Source organism: Pogona vitticeps, chromosome 11, assembly GCF_051106095.1.
Source record: "Pogona vitticeps strain Pit_001003342236 chromosome 11, PviZW2.1, whole genome shotgun sequence".
NCBI classification, from domain to species: Eukaryota; Metazoa; Chordata; class Lepidosauria; order Squamata; family Agamidae; genus Pogona; species Pogona vitticeps.
The window spans coordinates 2,157,142-2,170,393 of NC_135793.1; the positions used below are offsets into that span (position 1 = coordinate 2,157,142).

General features: G+C 54.0%; 1 protein-coding gene across 1 annotated transcript; it reads right to left on the reverse strand.

Moving 5' to 3' along the window:
* Nucleotides 1-1,635: 1,635 nt before the first annotated feature.
* On the reverse strand, nucleotides 1,636-8,498 carry LOC110074328 (G-protein coupled receptor 12). Its single transcript, XM_078380679.1, has 2 exons — nucleotides 8,034-8,498; nucleotides 1,636-5,568 (listed from the first exon to the last, which is right to left on the reverse strand). The coding sequence occupies exons 1-2, from the start codon at nucleotides 8,427-8,429 to the stop codon at nucleotides 4,327-4,329; spliced, it is 1,638 nt and encodes a 545-aa protein (XP_078236805.1). The 5' UTR covers nucleotides 8,430-8,498; the 3' UTR covers nucleotides 1,636-4,326.
* Nucleotides 8,499-13,252: the final 4,754 nt, after the last annotated feature.

A 13,252-nucleotide genomic window follows, 5' to 3' on the forward strand; every position in this document is an offset into this window, starting at 1 on the left:
AGCGAGTGTTGTGCATTTACAAGACCTGGAGAGGGATTTGGCACATTTGCACAACATATAAAACAGTGGTGCGGCTCCTTCATTGTGGTATGGATTTTTGGAAGTTTTAAGCATCACATGTCAGCCATAATCTGCCCCTTTTTGTGGTTGTGTGCCTCTGTGCTTAGGATGAGAAGGAGAAACGACGCTTTGAAAAAAACCTGCATAACACAGGAAGGAAATAAACATTTGCGCGCACACGGACACACTCTCAGGCTAGAGAGGAAAACCTCCCCAGGGACTTAAGTCTCCTTGACAGACTGTCTCATCATCAACAAGACCCTGGTGAGAATCCTTCACACCCCTAATCTGAACTCTGCACAGTCCTGCTTCACATCTCCTTTCCACACACGTAGTTTGAATCCAGAGGGAAAAGAGCAGGTCAGATGCAAAACTGCCAGATGCAACATAATTCTGTGACACTCTAAAGACTACCAGGACTTATTTGCATGCCTGCTGTCCATAAAAGCTTGCACCAAAGGAAATTGGCTGTTCCTTAAGGTGCCATAAGATTCTTTCTTCGCTTTTTTTGGTTTGTTTTGAACAGGTTAGTACACCTCCTTCCCCCACCCCATTTTAAAAGAATGTCTAAAGAACCTATATTCAGCCCAAAAAGATGATCTAGGACAGATGTGGCTTGGGATTGCTCTATGAGTGGCAGGAATGGAAATGTTCAAATACTGTTTCAGAAGTACAAAACGGCACTGAAAACAGACATTGCTCCATCTCTGTACATGGACAAAGGCAATACATAACCGGATGCAATATATAAAGAAGTTTTCTGCTGACCTTCACCAAAAAAAGAGGATTAAATATGATTTTCAATTTCCTTTTCCCCTTTCTGGCTACCTGCAGTTTATACTGCTGAGCTAAATGGTTTCTGAAATGGCCTCTCCTCCCCTTTCATAAATGTCCAAGAGCAGTGATATATAACCGAGGAGAATCCTTGCTCTTACTGATGCTGGTGATGAAAATCCCCCTCCCTTCTCATGCAGCCTCCACAAACTAGCCACCCACCAGGGGATCTGGTGTGCTGTGAAGCCTCGCCAAGCAACCCACCTAAAGGTCTCTGTGGTCTCATCGGGCCTCAAGAAAGCATGTGACAAAGAGCATGTCACTCCACTAGCTCCCCTTCATGCTCGTTTGCATCACAAGGAACAACATAGAAAAAGAAAGACTTACAAAGCAGTTCCGTGTCCCATTCAGGCAGCAGGATAGAAACAGAAGGCTGCCAGATTTCTAGATAATCAACGAGGATTCACAGCTCATGGGTGAAACATTTAGTCAAACATCTGGACTTCTGTGTTTCCCTACCTGGCTTGACTTACCATTTAACCTGACGATGAGGATTTCTGCAGAACTCGAAACCCTGCACGCTGTTGGGGAAACTATCACTGATCCTCAGAAAAGCTTTGCTGAATTGGGGGATTTGGGTTTTGTTTTTCAGGATCAGATAGCTCAGTGGTTTAGGTCTCTGACTGCGGAGCCAGAGGTTGGGAGTTTGATTCCCCCACTGTGTCTTTCACGAGAAGAGCCAGACTGGGTGGCCTTGGGCAAGCTGCACAGTCCCAGGGCGCCCCCTAGAGGAAGGGAATGGGAAATCACTTCTAAGTAGTCTTCATTTGGAAAAATCCTGGGAAAGGGTCACCATAAGTCAGAACTGACTTAATGGCACATGATTATCATTGGAAAAAAAATTGAAAGCCCCTTAAAGCTCCCATTTTCTGCACCTTAAAAGTTTCTGGTGTTTCTAATCATTCACTGATTTCCACGCACACCACCTTTGCCTGTGCTTCACTTCAGGGCAAGAAATGTTACCTGGACCATTCATGGGGTTGCTTAAAGTGCATTTGTGAGAAACAGAAGGTTTTGCCCTCGTCTAACACAACAGTTAGGAACTATTGATCAGGAAAGTCATATGGAGGGTTGGGAGCAGGCAATATGCAGCTGGGCAATTATTTGTATGTATTCTCGAAGGCTTTCATGGCCGGGATCTGATGGTTGTTGTGGGTTTTCTGGGCTCTTCTTCTGAAGGTTGTTCTTCCTAACGTTTCACCAGTCTCTGTGGCCGGCATCTTCAGAGGACAAGAGTAGGAACTCTGTCTGTGCTCTGGTGCAGTTTGTTTGGATAGTTGAGTATTTATAGCTGTAGGATCAGATTTTGTCCTTTTCAGGAGATATGGCCAGCTACAAAATGTAGCATCCACACCAGAATCAAAGAACATGAGAGACACTGCAGACTAAAACAACCAAAAAAAATTGACAGCAGCTGAACATGCCCTACAACGAGCTTGACATGAAATTCTATTTCAGATACTGAAGTACTGAACAACACCAGCAATCATTATGTTAGACTGCACAGGGAAGCCATTGAAATCCACAAACACAAGCAGGGCTTCAACAAAAAAGAAAAAAGTTTAAAACTCAACAAAGCCTGGCTCCCAGCACTGAAAAATACAGCCTGCAAAAGGTCAACGGACTCTACCCAGCCCCAAGGACTGGTGATCACTACACACAAAAGACCAGCTAACAACACCGATCAATCACAGTGACATATCATCTCTCCCTCTTATCACAACAATACACCCACAACAAAAAACACGCTGATCTCTATAATCACCCTATCTCCTGAAAAGGACAAAAGCTGATCCCACAGCTAATATTCAACTATGCCACAAAAGTGCACCAGAGCACGGACAGAGTTCTGACCCCTGTCCTCTAAAGAGACTGGCAAAACGTTAAGAAGAACAACTTTCAGATCAGGGCCACAGAGCCCGAAAAACCCACAATCACCAATTATTTGCATTTTGGTCGGAAACAAAGCTTGCGATTTCTTCCTCAAGATCAATCACACACACACACACACACACACACACACACACACACACACACACACACACACACACACACACACACACACACACACACTAACATTACAGAAAGTGCAACAAGCTCCTGGTGTGACAATCAGACGTTTTCAGCACTTAAGAACACCCGCCCCCTTCTAACGAGAGGGCATCTGGTTTGGCCCCTTACCTCAGGCCCTTCTTACTCGTTTGTAATGAGAGCGAATTACGCTTCTCTTTTTCAAAACAAGAGCCCCGATCCTTCACATGAGCGCGAAGCCTCGGTGAAGGGAAGCGGCTTTGCCTCCATTCCGCGGAGCTGTCCAGACCTCGCGGTGCTGAACAGTCCTGGAAGGAGAAGCCGACTCCGTTCCTGCCCAAACACCGCAGTTCCCCAGTTTGGTTTCTCGCCGCCCGGGGTTGCCTTCATTGCGCACAGCCGCAGGGCCAAGCTCGGCGAGAGAAACAAGCGGATGTCGGGCCGGCGCCACCCACGCTGTCCCTCGGGGACGTTCCTCGCGAGCTGCCGATTCCACGTGCCGCCCTTTCTGTTCTTGTTTCCACCTTTGACGGCTCAGATCAGGATAAATCAGGGGAGTTGAAAATGAAGCGATTTCGCTCTTGGCCAGGCACCTCTCTGCTCTCCCCGGCAGTGTGGTTCCTTTAAAGAGGCGCGGTGCGGTGTCCCCAAGGGACTTCTCTCTCTCTCTCTCTCTCTCTCACACACACACACACACACACACAGAGAGAGAGAGAGAGAGAGAGAGAGAGAGAGAGAGAGAGAGAGAGACGAGCAGCTTGCAAAATCAGCAGTTGAATTCACAGGGCCGGTCCATCACCCGCACTTCCCTCTCCATCGAAGAAAGGAAAAGAACGCCAGGCCATCCAAAACGCCGGGCCCTCTTCCTCTCGTCCCCGCCCTCCGAGCTCCACAGGAAGGACCTTAAAAGGGAGGCGGGGGCGGCGGCGGCGGGAGGGGGGGAGGCAGAGAATGGAGGCGTCCAGAGCAAGGCGTTCCAGGAATGAGGCGATTGCTCTTCAGCCCCAAGCCCGGGAAGGAATCCCTCCAGGCCACACATAGGATTGGCCATCGTGTTACACCGGCCTCTGCCCGGATCCACACCTCCTCCTTTTTGCGGGGAGGGGGAGGGAAAGGAAAAGATGAACCGGTCCAAGCGGAGGGAGGCACGAGGGAGCCATCCTAAGGGGTGGGGTTCCTCTAAAGAAGACCACGGACCAGAGAATAACCATTAGGAGCGGTGCTTGAACGGGGGGGGGGTCTCATCTCCAAGAAGGGCTTCTTCCCACGACCCTGCTTTTCTGCTCGGATCTCGGGGCTCCACCTGTCGGAAGTAGAGGACGAGGGAGAGGGAGAGAGTCCTCCGGGTTTTCGGTTCCCAAAGCCGGCGGGCGCCCCTCCCCGGGCCTCCCTCCTCTCCGCTCACACGTCGCTGGACGTCCGGGGCCTGGAGGCGAAGCCGGCGGGGATGCAGCCGCAGCAGGCCAGCCAGAGGGCCTTCTGGATGTCCGGGTTGCGGAAGGCGTAGACGAAGGGGTTGAGGAGGGAGTGGGCGGCGGCCGGCAGGGCCAAGGCGTGGGCGTAGACGGGCGGGTAGCTGGCGTCGGCCACCAGGGCGTAGAGGGCGAAGGGCATCCAGCAGACGGCGAAGAGGCCCACGGTGAGCGAGAGGGTGGCCAGGCCCTTGCGGGTGGAGGTGGCCTGGGCGGCGGCGGCCACGAACTGGCGCTGGACGGCGATCTGCTGCGCGTGGCGCACGGCAATCCTGCAGATCTGCGCGTCGAGCAGGAGCACCAGGGCGAAGAGGAGGAGGAAGGCCACGGCCAGGGCCGCCGCCTGGGGGCGGGTGACCGGGCGCGCCACGCTGCAGGCGCCCGGCTGGCGGAGGCAGTTCCAGCCCAGCCAGGGCAGCATCCCCGCGCCCAGGCAGAGGAGCCAGGCCAGCAGCAGGGCGGCGGCGGTGGCCGGCAGGGCGCGCGCCGAGTGGTAGGTGAGCGCGTTGGAGAGCGACAGGTAGCGGTCGGCCGTGATGGCCAGCAGGCTGCAGGCCGAGGCCGAGAAGGCGGTCAGCAGGAGGCCGGCGGCGCCCAGCGTGGCCGCCTCGCTGGGCGGCGGGAGCAGGTACTGGACGCCGAAATTGACCACCAGCCCCAGGCCGGCCAGCAGGTCGGCCAGCGCCAGGCTCCCGATCAGCAGCAGGCTGGGCGCCCGCAGGCTGGGCGCGTACAGCAGCACCGCCAGCACCAGCGCGTTCTCGCCGGCCGTGGCCGCCCCCGTGGCGCACAGGGCCACGTCCCAGGGGTTCAGCCCTGCCGCCCCAGCCAAGCCGCCCCCGGGACCGCCGCTGCTCGTGCCGCCGCCGCCGCCAGGCTCTCCGCTGGGCCCCGGGCCGCCCCCGCCACTGTCCCCGGCCCCGCTGCCGCCCCCGCCGCCCCCGCCAGGCTCCTCGCCGCTGGCCCGGCCCGCTGCTGCTGCTGCTGCTGCTGCCGCGGCGGCGGGGGAGAGGTCGGCGGGGCTCCCGTCCACGGCGGAGGCGTTGGAGGGCGGCCAGAGGGGGGCGAAGGGCCGCGCGGAGGCCTGGAGGAGCATCAAGAGGCGCCGCTGCTGCTCCTGGAGCTGCTCGTCCAGGGCGGCCGCCGCTGCCGCCGGGTTGGGGAGCATGGCCTGGAGGAGAGGACGGGGGTGGGGGGTGGGGAGAGAGGAGAGAGAAGACGACAAAAGGGGAGGGGGGAGAGAAAGAGAGAGGCGGTCAGAGCCCGGGAAGGAAACGGAGAGCCCCCCCCCAAGAAGGGGAGGTGTAGCTGAGCCGCGGCCATTCAGGGGCCGCCCGAGACTTTTTGCTGCCTGAGGCCCGGTGGGCCAAGGAGACCTCAAGGCGCCCTCAGCAGGCAAAGCCAGTGAGTGGGTGAGGAAATCCCCTTCAGGAACAAGCACAGAAGAACACAACACGACCCGTCACGACCCGACACGGCGTGGCAGGATCCACTCCTCCTTTGGTGCCCTGCCACCTGATCCCAGATCCGCGCCCTGCACCCCTTACCCGAGGTCCACGTCCAGGAGAAGCCAGGGCGCCCCCCAATGGACGGGGGTAAGAGAAAGCCCACGATGGCGCAAGAGTCACCCTGGGTCCGTTTTGCTCCGGCCCACCCACCGCGATCTTCCTGCGGGTGCCCTAGAGCCCCCCCCCCCGGGAAGGAGCCGGGCAAGGGGAAAACCCAACCCAACCCCAGCCCTCTCGGCCGCGATGCTCCCCCGTGCGCTGGGCCAGGGGTGTCTTAAGCGTCCCAAATGAGGGGGGTGTCCCCCTCAGGCGATGCTGCCCCATCGAGAGGAGCAGAAGAGCTAGCTCCCTCTCCCTTCCACCGTCATCCTGGGGGTTGGGGGGTGGGGGTGGGGGCGCGACCAGGAGAGGCAGGCAGCTCGCTTCCAGCCCTACTTTTGGAGAAGGAATGTCCGAACCCCGCAACGCGGATCCGCTCAGAAAGGGGATTCAGCGAGCATTCGGCCCTACAGGCCCTTTTTTGGGGGGTGGGGGTGGAGACAGTGTATGGCAGGAGGCGCTTTGGTCAGCCCATGGGGGAGGGTGGGTGGCCCTTCAAAGCCCTTCTTGCTTCTGCCTGAAATCCCCACAAAATGCCCCCTGAAAACGCCACCTCCTCCCCTCCAAACATGGGACAAACACCCTCGCCGTTTTTAAGATGCCAGCCCAGCTATTGTCGTTTTTATTATCAGATAATGATAGCAATTAAATAATACCAATAGCAGCCATGAGTGGGAATTTTACGTTTTCCTCCCCCCTCCCCCCCTTGGTGAGGCAGGCTGGCTCGGCAGAGTGGGCGGGCGGGGGGCTCTCCCAAGGTCGCCCCCTGAATTTCATCCCTTCGCCTTTCCACCGCCTCCTTTTGTGCTTCGCCTTTGGTCTCCGGCGCTCGAAGCGGCCGGCGTGGCTCTCCTCCTACCTCTTTTATTTTTATTTATTTATTTGATTTATACCCCGCCTATCTGGCCTAAAAGACCACTCTAGGGGGCTCCTGGGTCCTCACAACAATCTGGGCAGGTAGTCCAGGCTGTGAGAGAGAAAGCCTGGCCCAAGGTCATCCTGGGACGTTCCGGGCTCCTTGGGCCCTGGATCGAAACCCCTGCGCCCCACTGGCTCTCAGAGGGGGAGCTTTCCGCCCCTCTCTTCCCGGCCTTGATCCATCTCCCCTTTCCCCCTTTTTTGCCTTCCCTGCTTCTGGTTCTCTCTGGGACGCACGACGTTTTTCTGCTTCCTGAGGACCGCGTCCCCATCACTTGGGGGGGGGGGCGGATGCGCGGGGGAGTGGAAGGAAGGAAGGAGGGGGGTGTTTTTTGGGAGCTTTCTCCGGCAGGCAGCGGTCGAGCCACGAGGCAGCGCTTCCCTCTTTTCCCAGCGGATGACACGTAAGCTGCTTGCCAGCGACCGCGGCAAAGCGCCCAGCCGCTGTGTGCATGTGTAAATAACTAACTAACTAGAGAGAGAGAGAGAGAAACACATCCACAGACGCACCCGGGCGCCACAGCCGCGCTCTACACGCGCTCGCCTCCTCCCCAGGTCGTGTGAAGCCGAGGCGCGCGGGGCCTCCCCGGTCTTTGCTTCCCAACAGAGTCCGGGTCGCCTCACAGGGTTTGGGGGCGGCAGCGAGAAGGAAGACGAGGGGAAGAGATCGACCCCAGAGGGCTCCCCAAAAGTTAACCTGCAAAGGCGCCGAGGGTGGGGGGCGCCAAGGAGGGGAGGGCCAAGCCCGACGGGCCGGCGAAGAGGCTGCGGAGGCCCCGCGGCGACTTCCTTGCGGGTGCCCAGGCTTCCCCGCGGGGACTCGGGCGGGACGGAGCCGAGCGCCCCAGCGCCGGCGGAGAGAGGCCCGCGAAAACCGTTCAGACAACCCTGACGCTAAAGGAAACATGAATTGCCTTCCGCTGGCCTGCGGTGCCCGGACTCGCGAGTCCTTGGTGCCGCCACCCTGAAAGAGGGCATTTCCAACGGGGCACCCTTCGGCCAAAAGCGCGCAGCTGGGCTGGCGGGGTGCAGGGGGTCGTGGGGGTCGTCGGGACGCCTGGGTTGACGCCCGGGGTTTTTGCGGCTGCCTTTGCGCAGGGGTTTGTCTTACCTTGGCCGGGGTGCCGGCCTTCCTCCTCCTCCCCCTCCTCCTCCTCCTCGCCGAGTCCTTCCTCAGTCCTTGCCTCTCCAGCCGCCCAGCTCGCTCAGCATGGCTCCCGAGGCGGGCACAGCGCTGGCGCCCGGCGCCCCTCGCCTCCCCTCGGCTCGGCTCGGCTCGGCTGACAAACCTCCACTCTGACGTCAAAAGTCCTCGCTCGCATTCAGGACCACCGGCTCCTCGCCAGTGAATCAGAGGCGCTCGCGACCAGAATAATAAGCAGGCGCGCTCCCGCAGTCCCTCTCTCTCCCACACGCTCCTTTGCCTTCGCCGCTTCTTCAGACCCGAGCGCGCGCTCGCCGAGGCGGGGAGTTGCGAGAGGGAAGCGACACACGCGCGTAGACGCATCCAGACTGGCGGGCGCGCGCCTGCGCTGGAATTTCATTCATAAAGGTGCCCAAGAGCGCCTCCCCCTCTTCCCCCCCCTTCCTCTCCCAAGGTCAGTATTTTCACGCTATCGCGTTGCGGCAGAAGGCAGCCAAAGGCGCAAGACGCACCGGGCGCGCTCGGAAAGGGAGGTGGACGCCAAGGCATTGAAGGGGGAAAACAACGAGCCAACAACCCGGGGAAACGCGCTTTATTGCAAAGGTCCGGAGCCTGGCCCACCGTGACTGAAGACCTCCAAGCTGGAGGACGTTTATTTGGGTAGCCCTGCCGCGCCCTGAATTTCCAGCGGAGTTTTACTCCCCCCCCCTCGCCCGAAAAGGGGGAACCTCTCCAAGAGAGAGAGAGCGTTGCTTCGAGGGGCCCCTGGACAGGGTCTGCTCCCTCCAAGAGAGAGGCCCCAATCCCCAACCCCCGCTTCCGATCCTCCTGGGAGAAAAGCAAACTCCGCCCCTACTCTGGTCTTTCTCTCCCCTTCCTTTTTTTTTGGGAAGGCAAACCGGCTTAATACGAACCAAAACCCGACACCAAGAAACCGAATGCTTGGTTATTTAAGGTAGCTTATTAACACCAAGTGGGCAGGAATTCTTAACTGTTAGAACAGCATGGCGACGGAGCCCATGACCTTAGCGGGAGGGGGCCGGTGCGCCAAGGCTGGAGGCCTTCAAGAGAATATTAAGACCACCCTCTGTCAAATCTGCTTGGATTTGGATTCCTGCCTTGAGCGGGCAGGGGGTGGTTGGACTGGATGGCCTTAGGGGCCCCTCCCAACTCCATTATTCTAGGAGTCTGTTATTTTAATCTCCCCTGTCCCAGAGGTAGGAAAGTTGTCCTGCAAACAGAATTCCCAATGGCACCACATGCTCAGACGGTTTGTGTTTCTATATATATATTTTAAAAAAGGAAATCAGTTAAGGATTGAGACTTAAAGCTGCAAAATCCCTAGAACTGGAAGAAAACGTGGAGGAACAACACAGTCGCCCCCCACACTCCCCAAAACATTTGGGACAAGAAGGCTGGAGTTTTAACATCCATTGTTCATTGTTCCCTGCCGCCACCTTGGGCAAGCCTGCCTACCGTCCTTTCCCCCTTGCTTCATATCATTCCATTCGACTGTTCTTCAAACCAAGCAGCTTATCTTAGAACCAAGACAGGCATGGTATCCATCAAAGCCAGGGCAACTTTAGCCATACTCTCTTATTATAAGAGGGTGTTGGATATGCCTGACCACCGCCTACCCAAATGCTGTATGATAGAGCAATGGAAGAGTGGCGGCTGGGCAACTTTAGCTCAAAACCTGCTAAAATCCAAATCCCTCTCTACAGACATTTTCATTTTTTCTGGAGTTAAAAGAATATTGAGAGATTGGCTCTATAAATTGGATAACGGCCAGGACCTGGCCTTAATCCACTCTTCAGGTTTCTCACTGGTACCATCTATTGAAAACAAACCACTCAAGGGCGCAATACTTACAAACACTTACTTTTGCCCCCTTGAGAACTGCTTTCACAGAACTCCGCTTCCAAACCACGCCAACCGCTGTCTTAGATGGTAGGTATATGAGTGTCCCTAAACATCTAAGGCTGTGTATCTGCGGAGCAGGTGAAATAGAGGATGTTCTCCACTATTTCCTCTATTGCCAGTTATATCAGAACCCTCGAGAAAAGCTCCTGGGTAACATTTTGGCTGCTCTACAGGAGGAAAGTCCTCAGATAAAGGTGGTCAAGTTACTCTTGGACCGTGACCCCTATGTTACACATAGAACAGCGCTGTTCGCAAAGGCGGCCAGAAATATTCGAGCCAATTATCTGAAAGCCATTGCAATCAATTGTGTGGGAGATTCCCAGATATAAAGGGTCTCTTATTATTTTATATGTCTTTGATTTTATCATGATTTTATTTGACCATTTCTGTATTTTAAACATTTGTGACAGCTTTTATCATGTTTTTATTTGATCTTTTCTGTATTCAATAATTGTGACGGCTTTTAGCTAATACAATAAACTTGATCTGACTTCTGATCTGAATAAATAATTGGGCATGAGGGGTACTGGGTGAGGCATTCCACCACCGCCGCCCGAACTAGTCCTAGAAGCAAGAACGGCCACGTGTCTTTCGAGGGAAGCATCAAAAAGGATTCAGGAAAGGGAAGCAGCTGGATATCTTGACAGGAGAAATCTGAGGGCATCTAACTGGCTGGATGTAAAGAGTTGACACAAACTGACAACAAGAGAGCTGCCAACCTTCACAGGGCTGCTCGGTGCCCTGGGACGTTTGGCTTTCCAAAGGCTCCGTTTCGCTAGTGACAGAAACATCTCCTGTTATCTCTCCCTTCTCCTTTCCTGTTTGGGTCTCTGGCATTTTTAGAGAGAGACAGAAACCACGCTAGGAGAGCTTCCGCCACACAGCAGTGTCTCGCTTGGCATTGTGACTTGGAAGGCTGTGCCTCCGGAAGCTGGCACTGATGTTTACCGCTGGAGAAAGAAAGAAAACTGCTTTTAGAAAAGGCACATAATTAAAGACAATTGGGCGATTCTGCACCAAGGAGACAAGGGCACAAAGTGGTAAATTTGAAAGGGAGGAAGGAGCCAACAGTGGCTACATCCAGAATCCTGTTGCATAACTCTAATCTATGTGGTGGGGCTGAAGTCACTGGCAGTAGCAGGTTGCTGCTAATTAAATACCCTGTAGCTGTTTTCCCCTTTGGGGTGAGCATGACTTCCTGTCATTGTCCAAGAACGACATTCACCATTGAATAAGGGACTCTTTAATTGGCGGCAATACGCTACTGCGTACTCTTATGTAAAGCTCCACAATAGGACCCCAGCTTTTGAGTGATGACTTTGGCCATCAAGGATGTTTCCACAAGCAGTTTCAGCACCTGTCCTTCATCTCAGTCAACGTGGAGGAAGGAAGCAAAGAGGATCTTACTGCTTTCATGGCATGCTTGTGGGCTTTATCCTTTAAGGCAATGGTTCCCAATCCTTGGGTTGCCCAGGGATTCTTGGGACTGGAACTTCCAGAAGCCTTCACCACCGGCCATGATGGCCAAGGTTTCTGGGAGTTGCAGTCCAAGAACCCCTGGTATTACCCAAGGTTGGGAATGACTGCTTTACAGATCTGCCCGACTGTTCTAGGACAATAGGTGTTGGTTTAGATCCAGCATGGGTCTTGGCTTTGATCCGGCATGGATCTTCCCCTGTGATTATATCCAAGGTGGTAACATGGCCCATTCTCTCTACAATCAAGCACCCCTTGTGATTTCACTTTTCAAAATCAACTTCCTGTCTTGTTCACCCCTTCTTAGGCGGTGTTTATCCCTTATCACGCGAAGCCACATGGGGAGGCCTGAAATATTTTCCCTTCCTGTTTTCAAGGAGATTACAATGAACAATTGCTATAGCAACCAGTGATCTGCCTTTGTTCAGCCACTGACTCATCAAACACGACTCCCATTGATACACCTGGACTGGCTGTGACAGGTTGACAAGTACAGATGAGCTTTAGGGTTTTCTCTAGGTTGGCATGGCCCCGATCCTTTGCAGAAATTGCAGGCGAGTTTTGACTGTCTTTTCCAGGATGTCTGAACCCAACTTAACAACTGCCGAGACTGACTCAGGATAAAGTTATTCTGGAAGCAGTAGTACAACAACAACAACAACAACAACAACAACAACAACAACAACAACAACAACAACAACAACAACAACAACAACAACAACAACAAACTTCTCCCAGCTCTATAGATGACCAAAGTAGTCCAGTGCTTTTTGGGACCAAAGGAATCACATTTCCAAATTCTCCTTTGCTTCCTAGCTCAAAAGCGTACAAAACAGACCTTTTCCACATCAAAACCTGTACCGACAGCCAGTTCATAGCACCTTCTTGAATAAAGACCTAGCAGACAGATTTCTGTAAGATTTAATCTGTAAGGTTTACAAGGCAGGGAAGCTACCTGGGGCCCAGTCAATCTAGATTTCTCAGCAGCCTTAGGAAAAAAGTGCTATCTTATAGATTACAAGAACTTCTAAAACAGAAAGGAAGAACTGACCAAAAAGTCTGACGCATAGTTGAGAAACGTTTTCTTGAAGACCTCCAGCACTGGAGCACCCACCACCTTGACTTTATTGAAAAGCAGCATATAAACAACATTAAATAGGAAGGATGACCATGATGACGATGACCACAACAGTAAAAGACATATGCCTGTTTCCAATAACCAAATAAATGAAGCAGTCCATGGGATTTCTTTGCATAGTATGTAATTATGAAATCTTTTTACCAAACTCTGTGTCAAACTCTGAGCCGCCTCGTAAGGTTGTTGTATGAATAAAGTAGGAGGAGAAGTGCCACTGTGCCACCTTGAGTTCCCTGGAAAGAATGTGTGCCGTAAATATAACAAATGAATAAGAATCAACAAAGCAGTTAATATAGCAAATAGCTGGATCAATTCGGGTACTTACCAGCATTCATGAAACCTCCTTAGCAAATATGGAGGATTCTTTCTGGTGTTGTGACTCTCTGAGCCTTGATCGGATTGGGACTCCTTTGCTGGTCTAATCCCCTCAGCTGAGAATGCAGGAATCGCACTCTTGGCCATTGGCAGCAGCTGAACAAAAATACCTATGGTTGCTCCCAAGCCAGCGTATCGATGCTCAAGATGAAAAGCCACTCAGCTATAAGTCCCACAAACAGTTGTATGAGGCAGCCTATATGCCAGGTCTCTTCCCCACAGCTGCCTGATATTCTGGGGTATGGAGGCTCAGTGCGAGAACCTTTGGAAATCT